General features: G+C 30.7%; 3 protein-coding genes across 3 annotated transcripts; 2 read left to right on the plus strand and 1 right to left on the minus strand.

Moving 5' to 3' along the window:
- On the plus strand, window positions 1–5,332 carry LOC109811049 (Nucleotide/sugar transporter family protein). Its single transcript, XM_020374683.3, has 7 exons — window positions 1–265; window positions 1,912–2,063; window positions 2,178–2,386; window positions 2,457–2,550; window positions 3,215–3,381; window positions 3,486–3,656; window positions 4,648–5,332. The coding sequence occupies exons 1-7, from the start codon at window positions 193–195 to the stop codon at window positions 4,916–4,918; spliced, it is 1,137 nt and encodes a 378-aa protein (XP_020230272.1). The 5' UTR covers window positions 1–192; the 3' UTR covers window positions 4,919–5,332.
- A 6,164-nt stretch (window positions 5,333–11,496) lies between these two features.
- On the minus strand, window positions 11,497–15,119 carry EIR1 (Auxin efflux carrier family protein). Its single transcript, XM_020374647.3, has 6 exons — window positions 13,596–15,119; window positions 13,017–13,287; window positions 12,824–12,909; window positions 12,542–12,699; window positions 12,151–12,227; window positions 11,497–11,932 (listed from the first exon to the last, which is right to left on the minus strand). The coding sequence occupies exons 1-6, from the start codon at window positions 14,824–14,826 to the stop codon at window positions 11,866–11,868; spliced, it is 1,890 nt and encodes a 629-aa protein (XP_020230236.1). The 5' UTR covers window positions 14,827–15,119; the 3' UTR covers window positions 11,497–11,865.
- A 7,105-nt stretch (window positions 15,120–22,224) lies between these two features.
- On the plus strand, window positions 22,225–23,566 carry LOC109810982 (putative WRKY transcription factor 11). Its single transcript, XM_020374599.3, has 3 exons — window positions 22,225–22,846; window positions 22,930–23,055; window positions 23,154–23,566. Exons 1-3 carry the CDS (start codon window positions 22,287–22,289, stop codon window positions 23,335–23,337), a joined length of 870 nt encoding a protein of 289 aa, XP_020230188.1. The 5' UTR covers window positions 22,225–22,286; the 3' UTR covers window positions 23,338–23,566.
- The last annotated feature ends 308 nt before the right edge of the window (window positions 23,567–23,874 follow it).

A 23,874-nucleotide genomic window follows, 5' to 3' on the forward strand; every position in this document is an offset into this window, starting at 1 on the left:
TTGGATAAAGAGAAGGACAACGTTAAACTGGATGTCTTGTCATGTGAAAGGTATTAAGGGGTCGCCGACAGCTGCCATTTTCCGCCATCACCGGCACAATCCACGTGTCCATCTTCCTTTTCCTCTCAACACCCTTTGTCTCTTTTTCATTCACTCTTACCCTCTCTCACTCTCTCATTTCCTCTTCTCAAAATGCTCAATTTCTTCCTAACGAAAGACGTCCGAAAGATTCTCAAGCGCAAAGATAGCGATGCCGGGGAAAAAGGTACTCTACTCTCAACTCAACATTCCTTTTTTTTTTTTTTTTTTTTTTTTTTTTTTTTTTCAGAATATTTTAGTTCCACGGTGTTTGATGCTCTCTCCTTATGGTTGAGTTTGGGGTTTAGCAGTTGGTGGTTTAAGCTGAGACAATGCAGCTTCGGATTATTCCCCATTAATTTTACATTGTTTACCCAAACTTTGAGGTTTTTCAGAACGCTGTACTTGTTGCATTGTTTACCGCAACCTTCATTATTTGTTCGTCAAGTGCTCGAGATCCCAATTTCACTAAATCACTGGTGATAAAAACAAAGTAGTGTACATAAGTGGAAGAAAATCCTCATTTTATAAACCCATTTTTAAAGATTGAGCAAGGCGCAAACTCACATTCTAATCCCATATCAGAGTCTATTTTAACAATTTTCGTTGGCATATTGGGAGAACAAGATTTTTTATACATTTTCTTATTAAATTGTTTCTTTGGACCCCGTGTTGCTTATCGGACCTATATTTGTGTCTTTGTTAGAATACCTTTAACAATTTTGTTTTAGAGCTCTGCATGCTTACATTCACGTTGCATCATCCAAAATCTCATTAAACATTGAAATATTTGGTAACGTGATAAAGATAAATGTTTAGAAGTTGATTCTGGGATTTGATTTTGAGTTGAAGCTATTTAAGTGTGTTTGAATGAGCGTTTACAAAATTGATTTTTGTTTGGATGTTTTATTTTGAAAGCAAGTTATTAGTAAAACTTGTATAATTTTTTTTTATTCAACTTTTGAAGTTGCTTTCATTCAAAATCAATTAATGGCCCAAAATTAATTCCTCAATGTGCGATCAAACATGTGAACATTTAGCTAAAATTAAGAGAGCTGATATTTCAACATGATTTTGGATGAACTAACATGATTTTTCATGTCACAGCAGCATTTCCATACACACGGGCAGAGTAAAAAAATTCAAACATAAATCACTTAATTTCAAAATCAATTTTGAAAACATTCACCCATACACAATATATTTTGGTATTTTTTAATCTAGTCTGTGCACCTCCTTGAAATCCCACCAAAACCTTGTCCAGGCCTAGAAATGGGCTGCAACTCTGAATTTAGCAAATGAAGCTTTATATTTTAATACAGAACGTGCTATATTATTATGTTCAATCCATATATCTGTATTCGTGTGTCTCCTTGTCAGGTAATTTTAAATTGGGGAATTGGGGATGACACCAAATACCTGTGTGTGTTATCTTGATTGCAAACATCTCACAATGTGGTGCAGTTTTGAGATCCTCACCTTTTTAACTTCCATCATATGTGGTCATGTTTTATTCAATTCTCACTATTTTGGATAGTTTGTTTCTTAAGCCAAATTTTACAATATTATAATGATATTTTTTGGGTTATTTGGGTTCATTATGAATTCTAGTAGTTGCATTTGTGATTCTTTGTGCTTACTCTGAACATTTCAATCTTTATTCAAAATTTCAAATACATGTATTAGTCATCCAACTCCGACTTGGTGAATTTTCCTTGGCAATTCTTGACATATAAGAATGTCAATCTAACTCAGTTGACATTTTGCTTTAGTCTATATCTCTATAAGAAGCATTCCCTAATATCTTCAATCACCTTTTATTTCTCATTGCAGGAAGAGCGCTGGAAGACTTGAGAGGCTCTCTGTTTAATGAATTTCGTTCCTCTGAAGGTGCTAAACGTCAACAACAGCGTACATGTGGTCCAGCTGCAGCACTTTCCTTCAATTTTCTGGTTGCAGTTAGTATTATCTTCATGAACAAAATGGTTTGTTTACACTTTACACTCTTTCCTTTCTGATTGTTTTGTGTTGAAATTTCAAATAACCATGATTTTAGGTCCTGATTTTCTTGGTCTTTTCTTTTTCATTTTTCCTTTCAGGTTCTCCAAACTGTTAAATTCAAATTCCCTATACTTCTCTCACTAATTCACTATGTAGTGAGCTGGCTCTTAATGGCTGTACTAAATGTGTTTTCTTTGCTTCCTGCATCTCCTTCCTCAAAATCAACTAAACTGTCTGCTTTATTTACTCTTGGATTTGTTATGTCTCTATCTACTGGTCTTGCTAATGTCAGCTTGAAGTATAATAGGTAACACAACTGTGATATTTTTATTTAAAGTATTTGTTTTGTACTCTGAGTTTAATATATATCTCTTCAGCATTGGTTTCTACCAGATGGCAAAGATTGCAGTAACACCTTCAATAGTTATGGCAGAATTTGTCTTGTACGGGAAGAAAGTTTCTTGGTCCAAGGTAATTGCATTCACTGTGGCTGGGTGTTTATATTCGATGGGAATACATAGGAGAATGTTACAAGACTTGTAGAAATAAGAGGGTTTATTGACTAATTGATATTTTGTCCGATGAACTCTTGTAAGCACATGTACTTTTAACCTAAAATGACATTACATCAGGTAGCTAATCCCACCCTTTCATTATGAAGTAGAGTGCTTGACCAGCCTATAAAGCATGTCTATTAACTATTGATTGCACTCCTGTGTTCTGACACCTCTAATGCTCCTATATGCTTGTGGAAGATAACTGAACGCTTTAAAGTAAATTCTCATAACATTATATGTGCTTCTGAGGTCCTATGAATGCAGCTCAAAATTGTAGTTGAAAAAAAAAGGTCTGGTCTCTATGACTATGGTTTTTGAGATTTATCATTATATAAAGTTTGGTGATCTTTAACGTCAAGCCAGTTGAGAAACATTGATTGAATTCTTTAGCCTATACTCTCTAGCCGTAATGATGTGTGTATTCTATATTTGAGAAATAAATGATGGGGCATCATCAGTAATATGCCAAAAATGGTTTCTCCTTAATTGACTATAACTGACTAAGATTTTAGAATTTTAATACTTATCTCGTTTTTTATTGAAAAACTTACTATAGGAGTTGAATTGAAACTTTACAGGCTTTAGCATTAACGGTGGTATCTATTGGTGTTGCTGTGGCAACAGTGACGGATCTGCAGTTCCATTTGTTTGGTGCCTGTGTAGCATTAGCATGGATTGTACCTAGTGCTGTGAACAAAATCCTCTGGTCCAGACTGCAGCAGCAAGAGAACTGGACTGCTTTGGCGTGAGTAATTTGTTCCTTATCCTAATCTCCTCCCAATTCTCGGTGCTGATTTCCATCACAAAATTTCTTTCTCCTTCTTGCCTTATTTGTGGATTGATCAACAGGTTGATGTGGAAAACAACACCAATTACTTTAATTTTTCTGGCTGCTATGTTACCCTGCTTAGACCCTCCAGGCGTACTTTCCTTTGACTGGAACTTCAGTAACACATTGGTGATACTCACATCAGCCATTCTTGGATTTTTGCTTCAGTGGTCTGGTGCTTTAGCGCTAGGGTAAGGACCATGCATTACTCTTTTTAATTGTTGAATATTTTGTCTGTGGAAAGACATCCAATTTCAGTTTTGGGTAGAATGGTTGGGAGACCATTTGTTCATTATTTAATTTTATCAATTTTAGTGTTAATTTACAAATAACCTGATCTCCAATGTACCAAACATTAAGAGGTCACTCTCAGTTTTTCTTACCTTCTTGTCATGATGTTACGGGTTACTTATTCTTGGGGTGTGAAGAATAATTCACAACTTCTGTTTCAAAGCTTAAATAATTAGTGTGAATATCTGGTTTGTTGTTGAGGAGGAAAAAACTTTATTTGTTCAGGTGACAGAGTTGAGTCAAGAAGCCTTTACTTGTGAATATAGTTTTCATTTCCCTTTCAACGATGAAGTTAAGGGTTCAAATCACTATTATTATGATTTATGGGTTACGTACATGGTTAATATTTACAATTTTTTTGTGCCATGAACTTGTTATAAATAGAATACAGCCTATATCTCTGTAGAGACTTAATAAGTTCAGTTTTAGCTAGATATTTCTCCAACTCACATTGTTCTAAATTCTTTGCAATATCAAAAATGTCAATGAACTAAGTTAGTCATAAAGTTGTAATGAGTGGTATGACACAATGACGTACAACTGATGAATTCTCTTACAATATTCTAAAACAATGACCCCCTATGTACTGAAATCACCAATGTGACAATGTAAATGTTCGTAGATATATCATTTATCAAAAATTGTAAATGTTTGTAGACATGTCATTTATTAAACAATGATCCCCTATGTACTAAGAATTCTCTTGTAGACATGTCAAAGTTTGATGGTTATGTGCTATGCTAATACTGATGGTACACTTTGCCAGATGCACAAGTAAACAAGTGTGAAAAGCTTGTTTATCTGTTTCTATATTACATTCAGAACATTGTGGAATACTTAGCTTTTGTTGTTGGTTAGTTTCTTCATGTATTTTTCCCTTGAAATTTACAGTGCTACATCTGCTGTCTCGCATGTGGTTCTCGGGCAGTTTAAGACATGCATTATCCTCTTAGGGAACTATTATCTCTTTGGATCCAATCCTGGCATTATCAGCATCTGTGGGGCATTTACAGCTATTTCTGGTATGTCTGTTTACACTTACCTTAATCTGAAGCAGCAAACAAACAAGATATATCCTCGACAGTCCTCCCTGCCAAAATCTAAACTAAGCAAAGAAAATGGAAGTGCCCATAACGGACATTACAGTGCTGAAAATGTATGACAAAATTCCAAATACTGCATTACATGAGATGATAATTAACCAAGCATTTTCCCTTTCCTTCTGTGATTTCTAGATTCCAATCTAACCATTTTGGTGCTGATAGTGTATGCTCAAATATAATATATTGTTAAAGCCATACTAGGATACAATGGTTGAATTACACATGGCAACTCCTGCTCGAGTTGGAACCCCATCTATTTGTAAATGTATGATTTGGTGGATTCGTATATGGAGTTACCATTTTCTCCGGCCTATGGAATAGGAGCCACTATTGCATTTTGTAATTGTCTCAGAAAACAGAATTTGCTACATCTCATCTAGGGGAAAGAGGGATCTTAATTTTATTTGTTGTAAGAATTATGGAATTATGTGGTCTTTATAATTTGAAGCACCTGATGATCACCATTTCATATATTTTTTTTTGGGTCTTGCAATCCAATGCCAATGCCGTTGAGAAATCAAGAATAGCAAGTTTTTCTTGTAAATCATGGAGAGAGTGTATATAAAAGCATTTCATTTTTTATTCTTTAACACCCTTACTACATTGATTAGCATTTGCCTCTTTTTTTTTTGGGAGAACAAATTACAAAATCTTCAATGATACATTCAATTTTTTCTTTTTGGTTGAGGTTTCTGGTAACATCTACTTGAGTGCCGATTCAGTGTAGTACGTAGTATTTTGAAAATGTTGCTAATATATTTTTAGTAAATTCTTTTTAAAATTTTATTATTATGATTTAATAGATTTGACATGAAAATTATCCGACAACTCAAAAAGAATATTGAAAAGAATGCTGGTAACATCCCTTTTCAGTAGAATGGGTTCTCTAAACCTTGGATTTATTTCTTTAAACCTTGGTTAATGGTTTTCGTCTTAATTGTTTTGTGATTAGTTAATGTTTGGAGTGGTGGAAGAGGATGTAATGGAAAATAGAATATATTAATATAATAATATTATGTTTTATTGTTTGGGTTGGTGAAATGAGGAGGAAATATGATAGAAACTATTGGAATATATTTCATTTTATTTTATTTTTTATCTTCATTTTTCTCTCTCAAAGAGATGGAATGGAAATTGTATTTCATTTCATTGGAGTATATAAACAATGAAATGGTAGTTTTATTTTATCATGTTTCTTTCTATCTCATTTAATATTATTTTATCTTATTTTCATCATTCTAAAAATAGCATAAGTGACGTTAATAGTGTGTAGGAGTAGGGGTGGGGAAAAAATCAAACTGAATTAGTGGTGAACTGAATTGAGTTACACTAAAAAATTGAGTTGAACTATTTGAAAATTGAGATATAAGAAATTGAATTATTTTTATGAATATGTAAAAATTAAATATGTTTGACATGTTTTTGTCAATGGATTAACTTGATAGTTTAATATCTTAAACTTTGAAAAAAGTGGCCTGAAAAAAATTGTTAATTTTACTGGACTTGTCAAGTTAATTGAGTTATGTTGGTCAACTAATTTTTAAGTTTGATTTTAAGTTTGAGATCATTGAGTTTGTCTAATTGAATTTTTTTATATATATGTTTTTCCTATGAAAAGCTTAAATAAAATAAAATAATAAAATAAAATTTGTAAATGTGTCTTATCTTGTCATTATCTACTTCAAAATATCTTAACAGTTTAATACACTTTAAATTGAAGTTTAATTTAAATTTTTAAAATGTAATTTAGTTCAACGAAATAAAGAAAATAACTATTCACATTAACTATTTTTAAGTTTAGTATAATTTTTTATAAGTTCAGTTTAATTTATTTTGTTCACTTCTATGTAGAAGTGGAATATAATTAAAAAAAATAAACCATCCATATGTAAAGATACATTAGAAAAACCTTACTTGAAAAAAAATTCTAAAGTTACATAAGAAAAATCTTATTTAAGACTAAATTTGAATTTATGTATCTCTGGTGAAATGCCATATCTTTTGCACGAGTCTTTTGATGATGGTTCTTAGTTTCTTACTCCCAGAGGAAAATCCTGGGTCAATATTTATGATCAGCTTTGGTCGAATGGTTACGATTTGTGCATCAGAGGAGTATAATATTTATAGTCAAATTTACCTACTCTATTTTATTTTTAAAAAAATATGAATTTAATCAATTCAACTGTTTAATTGAAAGTTTATATAAAATATTAATTTTACACATGTAAATTAAAGTTAATTGATATTTTATCACTTTTTTTTTTATTTTGATAGATAATATATTATTTAAAATGAGATATTGCTCGATAACATATTAACAAATATCTTGATATGCATTATCATAAAGATAATAATAAAATATTTAATTATTAATCGGTTAAATTTATGTTTTATAAGTTATTAAGTGATATAAACAAATATTTTTTCTATAACAATGTAAATGTAAATGTTTAACTCTTGGCGAATACAGGGCAATCTGTGTCTGCATTTTTTTTTATTGAAAGAAGAGGGAAAATAAAAATTAAATAATAAAATAATAAAATAAAGCAGTTTTAATTGATTAATTATTTTTTATTCAAAACATATTTGTCTTGTAAGAGTAACATAACTAATTAAGTTTCTTCGCTTTTACAATAAGTTAGGATATGAGATCAAATTCAATTTTTCTTATACTTATATTTTTTTTTCATGCAAACTTATCTTGGAAATGGGTAGATGATCTGGAGTTTAATTGAAAATTTTCAAAGAGATTGAAGATTGATAGTTGGAAGTTGACCTTATCCTTACATAGAGTCACGTTTTACTCTAAAATTTGAAGAAGAAAAAATTATTCAATACATGTTTGCACTTTCCTACTTGCTAGGACTAGGGATACAAATGGATAAACAAAATCTTTAGAAAGTTTGATGGTTAACTATAATATTAATTATCTTAATCTAAATCTTTTCTATAAAAAAAATAAAATTAATATTTTAACTTATACATTGTACATGCTAAATATTTCTTATGTATAACTTAAATTTATAATAAATTATATATACAAATAAATACTTTGTTTGTATATATAAATTATATTTAAAATTTATATAAATATACATTTTTAAATATAAATTATATGTTTTTTACAACATATAAATTATATTTTATTACAACATAATATAGTTCATTTCTTGATAATTTATTTTTTAAAATATTTAAATTTAATTCATAAATAATTATGATATACATATAAATAAAATGACATCCAAAATTTTTCCATCTATATGTAATCAAGAAAAATGTATGGAATATTTACTATATATATATATATATATATATTAAATATTTCTTATATTTTGCTTGATTATATATAAAAGGAAGAGTTGAGTTTTTTTATATATTGGATGTCATTTTATTTATAATGATATATAGAGAGCTCATTACTTCAAGTAAAATAATAGAAAAAAATTATTTCAGAACTTTAGGAGGTTCTCGATCTAAAATAGATAACAAAGATAAAAATTAAGTTACAAAAATTTCTAAAAATTTCTAAAAACCATCGTAATTTTTTTAAAAAAAAATATTTTATCACTAAATAAAAATTTATATTTAATGTATAGAGTTTATGTCGACAACCGTTTGTGTGCATGGGTAATTTCTTAATTATTTATAGTGATAAAACAAGCATAAGGAAAATGAAAATCAAATGGGGTTATGTACAATAATATGGGATAACTAAAAGTGAGATAAAGTTAATTGCCTATAATATTAAATAATACGTCAATTTTATGTTTACATAATGGAATTGAAACAAATTTAATAGTTTTTTTTCCAGCATGTATAAATTTTTTACGCATAAATGTATGTTTCTTCATAATTGAATGTTTTATCTTATAATCTCAAGTTTTTTTTTATGAAAATAAAATTATTTATTTTTTTCATCTTCATACATAAAAATATTTTTTTTAATATTAATAAACTAGAAAATAATTGAATAAAATGTTTTATTTTTTATTATGTTATTGATGCAAAATATTTATTAATATTATAATAACTAATTGATAAAGTCGATTTACATTTTTCCTCTTAGTTATAATGCTTTTTTTCTACCAACAAAATTCAAATTTAAAACTTTGAAAGGTCTAACTGCTTAAGTCTAATTTTATTTGAAACAATGACTTTTTTTTTATATCATATGTATTTTTTAATGGAGACAAGCATGTTAAAATTTGATAGAACAATTATAAATGACAACAAGGATAAATATTTAACAAAATATCAACAACATACATTGAATGAGACGCTTAATAATTAAAAATAATAATTGAATTATATATATATATATATATATATCAAATTTTATATTTTCAAATGAATCAAATCTAAATTTTAAATTTTATTTGCATGAATAAGTGAGTCAAAAATTGAATAATTCACATTAAATCACATTAAATCTAGTTCAACTTTAAGTGTCCAAATTTTCCTAAAGAAAAATTATAATTCCTTCCATATATTCTTGAAATGTTTACATTTTTTAATTTAAAACCTAAAAGAGTAGGCTTATGACTATTTTCACTTAGAGTTTTTATTGTCTTAATTTATTCTTTTCATATCACATGTACAGTATGTCATTTACTCATTTTGAAATTTGAACTAAAAAAAAACCTTATATGAAGTTTTGAATATTATTCATGGCTGGATGTCCTTAGAGGCGGTGCAATTGGGAGCTGCAAAATTAATTTGTAGACTAAATATCATAATACTAACATCTTGAATATATAGGATAACACCTTACAAAATCAAGATTTGTAGTTGAATGTGCTCACTCCTAGCTCTGATTCACAAGCCCAAACAATTGAATTCACAATAGACACAAACACAGAAACACCCACAGACCAACAAAGAAACCAAGTTGCTTTCCCTATTTAGGTCAGCAATGGATGCATTATATATGTTGTCTCTACTGTTTACACAATCTGTTCAACTCATTATTTTATTCAACAAATGTCTGAAAGGTAGAGACAACCCTCATGTGCAATACTGCCAATTCCAATCTGTTAGCTTCCACATTACAAAATGGAAATAAATTAAGAGACACGTGATCAGAGACCAATACAACGTGTTAATCTCTAAATAAACTAATTCTTCTTTTAATCTATCATTACGGTGCTTGTATCTTTCTTACACGGTTGATCCCCTTGATGTGATTATAAGGAACCTAACCACATGTCATGTTTCTGATCTAATCTCATTAGTTTCATTAATATTGAATTTCTTTTGTCATGAATGATTCTTTTTATCCCTCTCATAAATTCATCACTATCTACTTTGGGATTATGATTTAATCAAATTGTCAGTTGACATGGCTTTAAGAGCTCTCTATCATTTCCAAGAAACTTTCTTTGGTCAACCAGTGCAAGTAATGCTCAAATTTAGCTACAGGCTCTTTTCATTAGTTGTCTTTTCTTATTAATGTTAAATAAATAAACGAATATATGGGTTTTCGTTATGCTGACTTCCTTTAAATTTAGTTTAACTTGGGTTTTTTTATACATGTAAAAAAGTTAAAAAGAATAATGTTAGATGTAGATATTAAAAATTGTAGTAGCATCTAAGAAGTGACGTACTATGTATCAATTCTTTCTAAATAATAGATGAAATTCTTCATCACTTTAAGTTGATTATTTTAATTACCAAAGTTGTCGGGGCATATAATTGTTCATTGCATGTAATTAACTGTGACATGCATGAATTAGGTGTGGCTGAGAACAAGACAATTCCTTGAAACTTTAATAAATGAAACTTTTGGAACATCCCAAACACCTACGCCTATAATAAAAGGGTAACACATGAACTAAGAATTTCGCTCCAATTAGAGGCATTTATCAGTAAGTCACACGGCTTAGGACTGAAGTGTTCAGTATTAATTTTTTATGTTGAACAAGATGGATCCCAAGGACAGTAACCAAACTTTTTTGGAAAAGGCAACCATTGGAACGATGCACTGAAGCTACCCTGCTTTTGATCTTCTACTCATCAATAATAGTATTGACTACGATATAGTAGTAGTAGTTTATACTTGAGCATTCATATATACAAATAAAAAATTTATTGAAAAAAGCAACATTACCATTCTAGAGATGCCTTTTTTTTATGTATGTAGATATATTAATTGCCATTTATCAATCTGTATTAATGCGTAAATGCTGTTATATATATATATGTTTCCTTGTATAATTGCCATTTATCAATCTGTATTAATGTGTAAATGCTGTTATATATATGTTCCATTGTAAAAAATTCAAACGTTCGATACATGCACCATTATACTTCTCTTATACAAGGCTTTTTAATAATTTGAGTCAGGATGTTTTATTCAATAACTCGTGTTACCGTTGGCCCTCGTTCATACCTCTAATGAAAATTCTTATAAGATTTTTTTTCCTTGATCAATGAAGGAATTTGAAAAGTCAACATCATGGAAAATTAAAATCTCCAACACGTACTCAATGTGTTTCTTTTCTGTGAGGTTGAAGGGAAGCATAAGTGTTAATTAAGCTCATTGAGAAGTACCAAAGTTCGATGTAGCAAGATTAAGAATTGCTGAAATGTGTAATTTTTAAGACTGGATTAATTTGATATCAACTGGCCACGAAAGTCAAAAAAGAGTAACTTGATACACTGATGTTACCAAAGATAACATAAAAATTTGACCTCACAGCCTCTCTCGTGCCTCATAGGTTGTAATCTCATGCTTTCCTACCTAACTGAAATATTTTTCCATTAACAAAAGGATAGAATACAAAGTGGGCTACAAATTTGGAACAAATATTTAAACCCAAACTTTCATAAGAATCATAAATAATTAATATATATATAGCATTCTACTATATACTATATATTCCTTCTCTAAAATCTAAAATCCAATATCTTCTACCCTGCATCGATATCCACCCCGCTTGAGCGTGACTTTGGATTTACGTAGTACGTACAGTTGCAGCATCATGCTTTTGCCTCCCAAGATAGACTAGACTCCAAGCAGCACGTAGTAGAGTATTGTTATGGGCAATGCAATCAGCATTCCAAATATAACTCTGCACAGTTTGCAAAGTTTCTTTAATTTAGAACCCTTAAAATCTCACATACACTTGCATTTAATACATTTCTTAAACAATTTTTTCACATCAACCTTACATTAAATATACATAAATGAAAAATTTATAAAAAGTAACATTTGTTACATCAGAAATTATTTAACCAAATGAGTTTTAATTAGGTGCTTATGAGGAAAGAAATTAAAGAAGACACTTACGCAGTACTTAGAATATCTGCATGGAGATTGTACTCTTTAGCAAAAACAAAGGGAACTATGCCTTGGGGAAGAGCTGCCTGCAATAAATGCCGTGTTATAAACAAGTAAAAACTACGAATAACATAAGCATTCAAGTTTAGGACAGTTTTTGAAAATTTTTCTGTCAATATAAAAAGAAAATTTAAGTAAAAAGATTCTCAAAACATTTTTAGACTTGTATCCAAACATTTTTTATTATAGATAAAGAGTTTATTTAAATATAAATTATAAATGTATTTAAAAATCTCCCTATTAAAAATAATAAATATTTTTTAGTAGATAAATTTTTAAAAAATATTTCTAAGTTTGTATTCAAATAAAATTTATAAAAAAAAATCATTTCATTTCTCACCTGGACAATTGCAACATGCAAAAGAACTCCACGGATTCCGATGCCAATGGAGGTTGCAGCAATCACAGCTGGACCTGTCAAGAACCTAACAGCCATAGAAAATGCTGCCACAGACTTTCCACAGGCAATGATCTTGGGTTGTAATGCCATAAACAGACCTGTTTACAAGTAAATGCATTATATATCACAAATTATTTTCATATAATTTCTCAAAATTTTGTTGATAACATATGACAGAGTTAACAGAAAGGAGACAGTAAATAAATGGCTCATTGCAAGTACCTAGACTGAACATGGCCATTCCGAGACCAGCATCAGAGAGTATTGAGATGGAACCTTTTACAATAGTTGGCATTTCAATGTGCCACCTGCATGCATGCACACAAGCAAATTAACCATTGATGAAGTGACAACTGACACCAACATGCAAATTAACTTGCCTTTTTTATTTTTGACTTTGAAATTAATGATATACCTATATGAAATGAGAGACCATGTGAGTCCCAAAAGACTTGAGTAGGTATTAGGATTTCTAATGAGTTTCCTCCAAACCATGATGAGGATGAGCCTTGTCATGACACTTGCGGGTGGCATCTGTTGGTTTTTGTTTACATTGCCATCTTCCATGTCCACCTTCTTCTGGCACGTGTATGGAGATCCACTAGTGGGAAATTTGCCTCCTTCCTCCATTTCAGGCTCCCTCTCTCTACGACCAGGACTCATGTTCTCAATCAATTCATGAACAGCTGCATGCAAAATTACACGTTTAAAATTAATATGCCTATGATTCTATTTCTATATAACAAAACAAATAGGACAGCAATTAAACCCTACCACAAAATGGAAATGGAAGTACGATTATTTATAAAAAATATAAAATAAAATAAAATAAAATCTGAGACCACTTGGGCTATAGTGTCTAAAAAAGTGAACAAACAGGGGAAATTATTACATGATCTGAAATCATTACGTGTCTAAAAACTGGTCAGAAACAAGAGGCAAAAAGGGTTTGTGTGTGTGATATATTTTGATATGTATGTGATTTTGGGATTACCTTTTGAGGCAACAGTTTCATGTGGAACAGCCTTAGAAGGATCGACTGTTGCAAAGTCGGTAGAAGCAGCTCTATTAACTGCATGCCTCAAATTCCCCTCAGAAACTGGTGATGCACTTGAACTCCAAACAAACATGTGTAACTCCTTATTTGGAGCAGCACCAACACTAGTGCTATCTTTCTTTTTGGTGCCACCAGCACTGGTAGACCCTGAAAACATTGGATTCGGAGGAGGGTAGGAAGAAACCATACCCCCATTAAACAACTCTCCACTCATGCTCCTCCCTCCTCTCTTCTTGTGCATCTTCAACATCTCCTCTTCAAAATTAGAAGTCCTTGGTGTTGCCCCTTTTGAAGATTGCAAAGAGTAAACATCACCGATACCACTATTACTCTGGAAACTATTTGTGTATCCATGTTTTGGACTCGGTGCCTTGCTTGCAAACATGGCATAGAAATCCGTTTGGTTGAAACTTGAAGCTCTTGGGGTCGGTTCCCTTGATGACTGAACAGAATAGATCTCAACCCCAGTGAGATTGGATGCTCTAGGAGTCATGGAAGTTAAGTGAGACTTGTTGAAGGAAGATATCATGGAAGAAGCTGCTGATCTCTTAACCACCACGTGGAGTTTTCCATCTTCTCCTATCTCAGCATCGGTTTGAAGTGGCTCTCTACCATTGAGTGAGACAACATCTGAGTCAACCCTGAAGGAGGTGATGGAGCCTGCAGTCTCAGGGAACTGTTCTGTGATGAGGAGCTTGGCACCTCTATACTCAAACATGAAGAGCATGAGAGTGTACCAAATGACACTTTGCAACACCACAATTTGGACCATGAGGCTCCCTGAGAAGTCTCCATACATCGCCTTCAATAAAGGGATCCCCATGACAAGTGTGTTTGGGAGAGTGGAAAGTGAGAAGAGGGTGATGGTCCAGTCAAGGCTTCCATGATTTGTAAAGGTGTTCCATAGAAAGAGAGCACCAAGAATGACAACCTTTTGAAGAGAATCAGCTGCTATGAAGTGGTAGTTCATAGCATAAGGATCATTGGAGGATATGAAGTGGAAAGAAAGCAATGGAACAGCGAAGACAGCAACAAAGCGGTTTATTCCAGAACATTGATCAGGTGTGAAAATTTTCCACCACCGAACTGAACCATATGCTAATATCATAGCCACGTAGAGAGGCACAATAGCCGCAAAAACATCATAAATGTCCTTGCCGGTTATCATGGTTAATGCAGGGTTGTAGCTATAGGTCAATATAGACAGAAATTAAGAGACAGGGATCAGAAAGGGAATTACGAAAGGTTTTGTAGGGTATATATAGCGTTTAAGCTGGAAAACAAGGAAACATGACTGGGAAAAAAGGAACTAGCTCTCAACAAGAACGAAGGCCAAAGAGGCTTAAACCTTCATTTTTAGTCCTCTCTTATAGATATGTCTCTTTGGTTAATTATTTTTTAACAAGAAACAGAGTGCCACCTAAATAGATTAATCAATTAGATGCTGTTTCTAGCTTCATAAACAAATTAAAAGTGTTCACCAGATTAAGAAAATATATAACGTAAAGAGAACAAAAAAAAAAAAAAAAAAAAACAGCTCAAGTGGGTTAAATGTAGACAGAATAATAATAGGGTTGGATTTTCCATGAACTGTGTGTGAATTTGATTATAGGCCTAACTCGGCGCCATTGTAGACGTTCCTGCACATGTAAGTTAGGCAGAATTCAGTGATCTGCGGTAGCAGCAAAGATCTTTCTGAGGGAGTATTGTTTTTTTAATGGTAGTGAGATGTGAAGAAGACTCAGACATAAATGAGCTCACACCGTTTCATACATTACTGAGACGCTAACGGTTCAATCAGACCCTGGTGTCAAAAGAAAAATGCAAATCATAAGGTGGTAAATATTGATGCCAATCTGTTCTTTTTTGTTTTTCAATCGACCATTTGTTAGGGATTCTTAATTTTTCAATTGAGTAAGAAATTAAGTTTTGTTACGATAGATTTCTATAGTATTCCTCGAAATTTTGAATTCATTAATACTATGTTTTTTTTTTTTTTTTTATCAAATTCAAAACTCAAACGTAGACCTTTGGTGTTTGAGTATCAATCAGACCAACTATGCACAACATGTATATCTGTAACTATGTTAAAGAATTCTATTAATAACCTTGTGTGTCGTGCAACAATTCTCTGTGTTTGTGTCACATACCGTGTACCATTCATTTTGTATTTAAAGGAAGTCCTAGTAACGATATAAAGTATGAATTGAACTGTGATGCATCGTGTATTCGTATACCTGTGTATTTCCTATCTGGTAATTATGATCTGTAAATAAATTTTATATATAATATACATGGGTTTAATTTGAAGTTATTTAAAATAAATAGACATGCATCACGGTTATGTTCACGGTTAATGCATGTAATGATGTGAATTCGAGTTCACAGTATAAATTTTCTTTATTTTAAAACCATCTCTACTTAATGACTTAAACAATTTATAAAAGAGAAAAATTATAATGATTCTTCGCTTTTGAGAATTTATAATGTAGAGATAGATCCTTTCGAATAAAAATTAATTAGTTTTAACGTTCTTGTATATATATGATTGAGAAGTAAATTGTGAGAAAGGTGCGATCTTTAAATTTATTAATTCAACTTGGACCCACCCGGCATTTTAAGAAATGGTCGAGGATGTTTATTTGCCTTTCCTTTCTACCAATCAACATCAGGTCAAAAAATGAGTACTGTTTAGTAACTGATTAAGATAAGCTATACCCATTTTATCACTGACCAACTTACTTAAAAAAAATTAAAGAAATTAAAAAAAAAATAGATGAGGGTGTGAATGGAAGTAAGAATAGTTAAGAATAAAAATTAGGAGTTAGATTGGAGATTTTAGAAAATTAGAACTAAGAAATAAAATAAAATAAAAACTGTTGGGAGATTCGCAACTGATACGGGTCCATTAGAGGCAAGACCCAAAAGGACAAGCAAACAGCCCAAGTGGCTCAACGAATGTATTTGAGAATGCTTAGACAATTGCCAAGTGTAGGGTTCTTTTTGTGTGACCCTTGGCTCCATGTTTTATAATTCATTTCATGGGAAATGATATCCCTTAGTTTTCCTTCTATATCCTAGTTTTAATCTTCCTTCCTAACAGTAACCGATCAAGGAAGGTTAATATATGTAACAATGAGTATACACCGACATTCATCCATCAAAGGCAACACTTCATCGATACTTGTCATTTTTTTTTTGAAAAAAAAATTCTCTCTACTTATTACATTACTTATATGTACAAGTTGGACCTACATAAAGATACATAGATAATTTTATCACTTTAAGTAGAGTTGTCAAAGTGAGCTTAGCCCGGTAAGCTAACCCGGCCCATCACGGGTTCGAGTAAAGTTGGATTGAAATTTTAAAAAAAAAATTCAGTACGAGCCAATTTCGAATAAACTGGTCCAACAACATCAAATAAGAAGAAAAAAAAAATCGTAATGGGTCAAACTTATCAGGACTTGGACTGGAAATGAGAGAAAAATGAACGCGAATGTGGATGCTGGGCTTGCGAAAGGGCTGTTCATATATACGTTAGAGGTTTAAAATTAAATTTAATTGGATTACTTTGAATTGGGTTTTGAACATTTTATTAAAAAGAAAATAAATTATGTACTGATATTATTCAAGTAATTTTATTTTATCGTTTAATTATAAATCATCATATAATAAGATTTTAACTTTATTTTTTGAAGGGAAGATTTTAACTTTTTAACACTCTTAAAATTCATATCTATAATAATTTTTAATGTAGTAATACTGAAAAAGTTTGTAAACTTAATAGTCATTAAACTCCATGTTAAAACCCGTTTGATTTAGTTCTGATGATCAATTGTGATAAAAAATAATAATAATAATAATGAACTATCACCTTTTTCAAGTGTTTAAATAAAATTATGTCTACTTTTCTATATTTTTTATTTTATATTAGTGTAAAGTAATATTATTTTTTAATCTTAAATAATTAAATGTTTATTTTTTTCAGTATTTAATTTCTATAATTATCACTTTGTATACTTCATTATATTTTTAATCAAAATATGATATAAGAAAATACATAATAAATATGACTAAATTAAGATACTTCATATAATTAAACTGGTATTTTAGATTATGGAATGTACAAACATGTTTATTATATATAATTTAGGTAATTACACTTTTGATTTTTCTATTTTTATTGATATGAAATTTTGATCATTCTATTTTAAAATAAAGATATTTAGTTTTTTTATTTTAAAAAAATATAAAATTTTGATCCTATAATTAATTTGATGTTTGTTGATTATTTAATTTTGATGTTGTTGAGTGATTTATCACCACTTAAGTGATGTGACATTTACTAATGTAACATACAATAATAAAAATGAAAAAAATAACATATAAAAGATTTTTGTTTATATCTATTTTTATTAGTGATTGATATTTATTTTATTAATATAAAATATATTTACACCTTTTTTATTTTTTTGTTTATAAATGTCATATTTTGATATTACCTAATGTCACATCACTTAATGAATAAATATTAAAAATTAACCATCAATATTAATTTAATAAAAGGACCAAAATTTCATGTTTTAAAAATTAAAGGGATTAATTATCTTTATTTAAAAATAGAAGAATCAAAATTGTGGATTAATAAAAGTAGAAAGACCAAAAATGCAATTTATCCTATAATTAAATTTATCATAAATTATATATATATATATATATATATTGTGTTTTAAAATATAAATTTTATTTAAAATTAGTATAAATAAATATTTTGAACATATAAATTATATTTTAAATTTATGATCAATAATTTGTATCATAACAAAAAAAAAAATTTATTGATAATTTTTAAAAAAATATTAATATTTAATACATAAATAATTATAGTAAATAAAAATAAAATCAAGCAATAAATTAAAAAAAATCCATACAAACTTTCTTATTATAAATCGATTAAAAACATGATTTGCCTTTTAGTATAACTTACGTTTAAAAAAAAAATAAATTAAAAACTTCATTTAAAAAAATTATTATTATTGTTATTTAAAAAAAAATAAAGAATGTAGTTTGTCTTTTGACTTTTTCCAATACCAATGAAAATGAAAAGCATTGAAAGGCACGTGGAGAGAACTGCTACTGTTACCTCCCTCTTCTGTTTTATTTTCGGCTGACCTAAATATAAACCTATCTTTGAAATATGCTAGCAAACTAAAATCACTCCCACGTCCACGTGTTTGAATTCAACAATAAATTTTATTTGGCCATTATGGTCATTTACTCACTCTAAGGTTCGTGTTTGTTTTGAAGTATAAAGACGTTATTTATTTATTTATTTTTTAAAAAGTGAATTTAGAAAAATATCACATTTTTATATTTAATTTAATTTTTTAAAATATTTTCAAATATTAATTTTAGCTAGGGATATAAAATATTTCTATTTATCTTGTTATTCTTATGATAATATATGTGTATTTTTATGTTTTTAAAGCGATAGAAGTTACTTTTTATAATCATTATTTTCTTCATTTTATTTTTCCATTTTAAAATTTTTTAATTAAATAATTTTTATTTTTCAAAATATTAAACATGAATCAAAATAATTTTAGGTGTAATATTTTTGAAAATGTAATTCTTCGAAATATAATGTAATATCTTTTTTTTATTTCATTTTGTTGATAACTATGTTATTGATACAAAATAAGATTTTACTGATGATTAATCTTTATAAAAATATGTCTGATTACTTTTAGTAAAATATTTTTTTTAACTACATTTTTTTTATATATGAGACTCAAATTTGAAACTTAGAAGACTAAATTAGTATTACTCACAATATAATATATTTTTTGTCTAATAAAAAAATATAACTCCTCTCTCATCAAGTTGACTTTTATAAGAATAAAGTGGTACATTTAGCCATAACATCATACTTAAAGAATTAGACTCAATTATTTATTATGAAACATAAATGTTAAGAATCACTTGAATTTGTGATCATAAAAGTTAAAAAATGAGACTTAAGAAATATAATTAATATTTATAATTTTATAAAGTGAATTATATAATTTCTTAATATATTCTTCAACCTTTTGAATATCGACCAATAATAAAAAAATGACACTAATAATGGTTAAGTATATAATAAAAAAAACATGTTTATTCTCACATTAATATTATAAAATGATAAATTAAACCAGATAATGTAAAAAATCCTAAAACTTAGAACAAAATGAAATAGATTGAGTATAATATAGTATTTTTTGAACGCTTCGGGAGTATAATACTTTAATTAAGCGTACTAAATAAACATATTTAATTGAGTCTTGCGTGTATGTTAGGTCAACAACCGTACGATATAGCTGTTGAATGATTGTGGGACTCATGGAAGGTTGGTTGATCGTCCATGTTAACCCATGAATCGAGGAAATCACAAAGATTGGTTCTCTCCGCGGTTCTGTGGACTTCTCAACAGTTTGGTTAATGGTTTCACAAAAACGTTGAACACATTAATGTCGTTGAAATTGAATATCTAAACAATCATCGTAAATGTCAAACCCAACTTTTGTTATGTTTAATGAAACTTTGCACGTTGGGCCTCACAACAGCCCAGACTCTGCCTAGTAGTACTCCTAGTTAAGTAGATCATAGATGCCATCTCCACTCTCTCAATTATTAGTGCTTTCTTTAATGAAATGGAAACAGTGTACATGTGCGCATGAAAGCATATTAATTATAGCATAGAATAGAAATATTATCCTAGAATAAATTCCCATCAAATATCAACTCTCCAAATCAAATCAAATGCCTATTACTTTCTTGTTAACTCATATTTATAAATTATATTTTATTCCGATCTGCGTTGAATTGGAGTGACAAAAAGATTCGAACATGATTTTTTTAGGGTAAACACCATGATAATGTTCCTATTCCTGGGTGATGTGGCTGACCAAATTAGGCATTGACCTAACACAAGGAATCAAGTTGAGTAATGTTTGGTACTTTATTGAAATTATATACATTGCTTTTTTCATCGTATTGGGAATCCACGCTAAATTCAAATTTAAAGTTCCATTTAGTTGCGATTTGCTTTTTACCCGTTGCAATCACCGTAGATAGATGGTCAACCATAAACAAAAGGACAAATGGAAAAAGATAAAGCCTGAAACTTCCAACGAGGTCACTACAATTTTATATATTTTACTAGTGGAATGCACTCGGTGTGTATATACGGTAACTAATGCCCAAGTCTACTCAAGTCAACAACGAATAATTTTTTTAATAAAAAAATTTTGTACCATCTTTCTATTCATGTCCATATTCACAGATAGGAGCATAGCTAAAAATTTATCTGCCTCTCAGGATCAGATGTTGTTTTTTAACGTTACTTATATCTAAATACTTAAATATTATAAATAATTTATAATTATTTATTTATTTATTATCTATCTTTCTATTACATTATATATCAATTATATATATATAAAATAAATTTTAGGGGTTCAAAAAAACATTTTAAAGTAACTTTGATTAATTTTTGTAGAAAAAAATGAAGGACCATGACCTTTTCAGATCCCCTCCCTTCACTCCTATTCACAAATATATCTATTTTATCGTGTTTCTTTTCAAACCAATATAGACCATTACACCTTTCTTGTGAGTCGATTAAGTCAATTTTAAGATAAAATAAAAGTGATCATATATTTATTGAAGAATACAAATAGTGAAATACTTGTGATAAGGATGTTCGGTAGAAAAATAACCTCTTCATTTTCGGAGGAACAATATTGTTTTTGATAAACTTGAAAAGCCAAATTCAGGAAATAATATAATTAACGTAAATTGATTTATTTCGGTGCTCTAATAACAAACAAATTTGCTTTGATTTCCTTTCGGTGTGCTAAGCATTCTACGAAAGTCAAACAAAAGACATCACAATTAATGTCATTTTTTTTAATGTTGTAAATGTCATATTAACAAAAATGAAGTGGTTGTTAACAAACATCCAAGTTCTTTTCAATATTCATACAGTGTAGCTAATGCATGAATAGGGTCGAAAAAGACAGGAATGTAAATGCAAGTACAAACCTTGCATAAATATGAATGATATGTTTGGAAGAGATGGAAAAAAAATAAAAAGAAGAAAAAATATTTAAAAAAAAAAAAAGCATAAAGTTGATAAGCATATAATTGATGTATTTGTTTTAAAGAATATGGATTAAAAAAAAGAAAGGAGATGAGAGTGAGAGTGAAGAGAGGAGGAAGGCAAAGATAGACATAAGTAGGTGCAATTGCGAATTGCGTTGACGAGGATGGTTTGGAAAATAGTTGAAGATGTGTAAACGCGTTCCAAGAGGCGGTGATTTGAATTTAGAGTTGGTTGGGCAGTTTCGTACGAACTAGGAACAAGTGGCGGGACCCAGCAGGCAGCAGCACAATGCACAGTAAGTAAACATTTGTTTTTGTGGTCATTGCATGAAAAAGTAAAGTCCAACTCCAACCAATATCTAGGCTTGGATTGACGAAACTTGGTTGACTTTTCTCCTCCTCCTCTCTTTTATAACCTCCTCTTTCTCCCTTCTCTTTTCCATAACCACTCTTTCTCTCTCTCTAGATCTCGCAGGGGTTGCCATGGAAGAGAACATACCCATACAAGAAGCAGCTTCCGCTGGCTTGAAGAGCATGGAGCATCTCATTCGTCTCCTTTCTTCTTCTGCTTCTTCTTCTTCTTCTTCTTCTTCTTCTTCTTCTTCCTCACACCACCACCGTCTTAATCTCAACCACCTTGACTGCACCCAGATCACCGACTTCACCGTCTCCAAGTTCAAACAAGTCATCAACCTCTTGAATCGCACCGGTCATGCTCGCTTTCGTCGTGCACCTTCACAACCTCAGCCCCAAACACTAACTCTTCATTTTGCAAATCCCAACTCTTCTACCCAACCCTCTACCTCTAAGACCAAGGAAGCCTCCACCTTTAGCATATCCCCTCCCATGTCCATGTCCATGTCCATGTCCATGTCCACCACCACCTCCTCCTTCATCTCCTCCATCACCGCCGACGGCAGCGTCTCCGACGGCAAGATCGGCCCCTTCCTCCCTCCCAAACCCCCTCTCTCCTCCTCCCACCGCAAAAGATGCCACGACGCCACCCTCTCTTCCTCCGCAAACTGCCATTGCTCCAAGAGAAGGTAACTTCAATTTACAATTACATCCTTCAACAATTCTTTTTTAAAAAAAGAAAGAAGAAACTAATAAATAAACATTTAAATAGGAAATCTCGTGTGAAAAGAATGATTCGTGTGCCGGCGATAAGTTCGAAGATGGCTGATATCCCAGCGGACGAGTACTCATGGAGAAAGTACGGTCAAAAGCCCATCAAGGGATCACCCTACCCACGGTATTTTTCTATTCTTCCCTCCCAACCCTACCTAGTACCTACTATCATGCTTCTTTCTTCCTCCCAAATTAATTAGTTATTTGTTTTGGTAATTGCAGTGGCTACTACAAGTGCAGTAGCGTAAGAGGCTGTCCAGCCAGGAAGCACGTCGAGCGTGCCCAGGACGACCCCAACATGCTCATCGTTACCTACGAGGGGGACCACCGCCATCCGCAACCGCGTCTCCGACAAACTACCGGACCCTCCGCCGCTGTTGCCTCTCCGGAGATCGGAAAATTCTGACGCCCACACTCATTCGACGTGCAAAGGAAAGAAGCAAACTCAACTTTTGCTTTCTTGCCTGTGACCTTTCTGGACCAAAAGACTCCACTACTAGATGGATAAGGACTTTTCTGTAAATTTTACAAAAACAAAAAACAAACAATTATCAAATATACTTGCTTTTTTTTTCTTTTTTTTTTTTAAAATTTCTTGAGTTGAATTTGAATGAGAGTATAAGGCTTTACATACACTGACATGAATTTATTTATTCTTATTTTAGTTTTATGGGACAATGGCATGAAATGGGTTAGACTTTGGGCCACCCCACCTACATATATATTTTTTGTGTTGGTTGGATTGAAATATATATTATTTATATCGGAGAGATCTGATCTGATCTGATCTAATCTATTAATCCAAGTTGAAAGAAAAGTATAGATTCCATTCCATGGGCACAGCAAAGCATAGGTTGAAAAAAGAAACAAAAAAGTCAAAGGTGTAGTGCAAAATGGAGAATCTCAGTAACTTGTCTCTGGAGTGGGACAGGTCCCAGCTCAT

This window comes from Cajanus cajan, chromosome 5 (genome assembly GCF_000230855.2).
Source record: "Cajanus cajan strain Asha chromosome 5, NIPB_CcT2T_4, whole genome shotgun sequence".
NCBI lineage: Eukaryota > Viridiplantae > Streptophyta > Magnoliopsida > Fabales > Fabaceae > Cajanus > Cajanus cajan.

Bases quoted from the DNA above. Each gene is read 5' to 3' on its own strand.
- LOC109811049 (XM_020374683.3), top strand. From the start codon at position 193: ATGCTCAATTTCTTCCTAACGAAAGACGTCCGAAAGATTCTCAAGCGC. The intron at 266-1,911 runs GTACTCTACTCT...TTCTCATTGCAG, and splicing joins TAGCGATGCCGGGGAAAAAG to GAAGAGCGCTGGAAGACTTG. The intron at 2,551-3,214 runs GTAATTGCATTC...GAAACTTTACAG, and splicing joins AGAAAGTTTCTTGGTCCAAG to GCTTTAGCATTAACGGTGGT.
- EIR1 (XM_020374647.3), bottom strand. From the start codon at position 14,826: ATGATAACCGGCAAGGACATTTATGATGTTTTTGCGGCTATTGTGCCT. The intron at 12,910-13,016 runs GTATATCATTAA...GCATGCATGCAG, and splicing joins TGGTCTCTCATTTCATATAG to GTGGCACATTGAAATGCCAA. The intron at 12,228-12,541 runs GTGAGAAATGAA...CATTTATTGCAG, and splicing joins TGCATGTTGCAATTGTCCAG to GCAGCTCTTCCCCAAGGCAT.
- LOC109810982 (XM_020374599.3), top strand. From the start codon at position 22,287: ATGGAAGAGAACATACCCATACAAGAAGCAGCTTCCGCTGGCTTGAAG. The intron at 22,847-22,929 runs GTAACTTCAATT...ACATTTAAATAG, and splicing joins TGCCATTGCTCCAAGAGAAG to GAAATCTCGTGTGAAAAGAA. The intron at 23,056-23,153 runs GTATTTTTCTAT...TGGTAATTGCAG, and splicing joins AAGGGATCACCCTACCCACG to TGGCTACTACAAGTGCAGTA.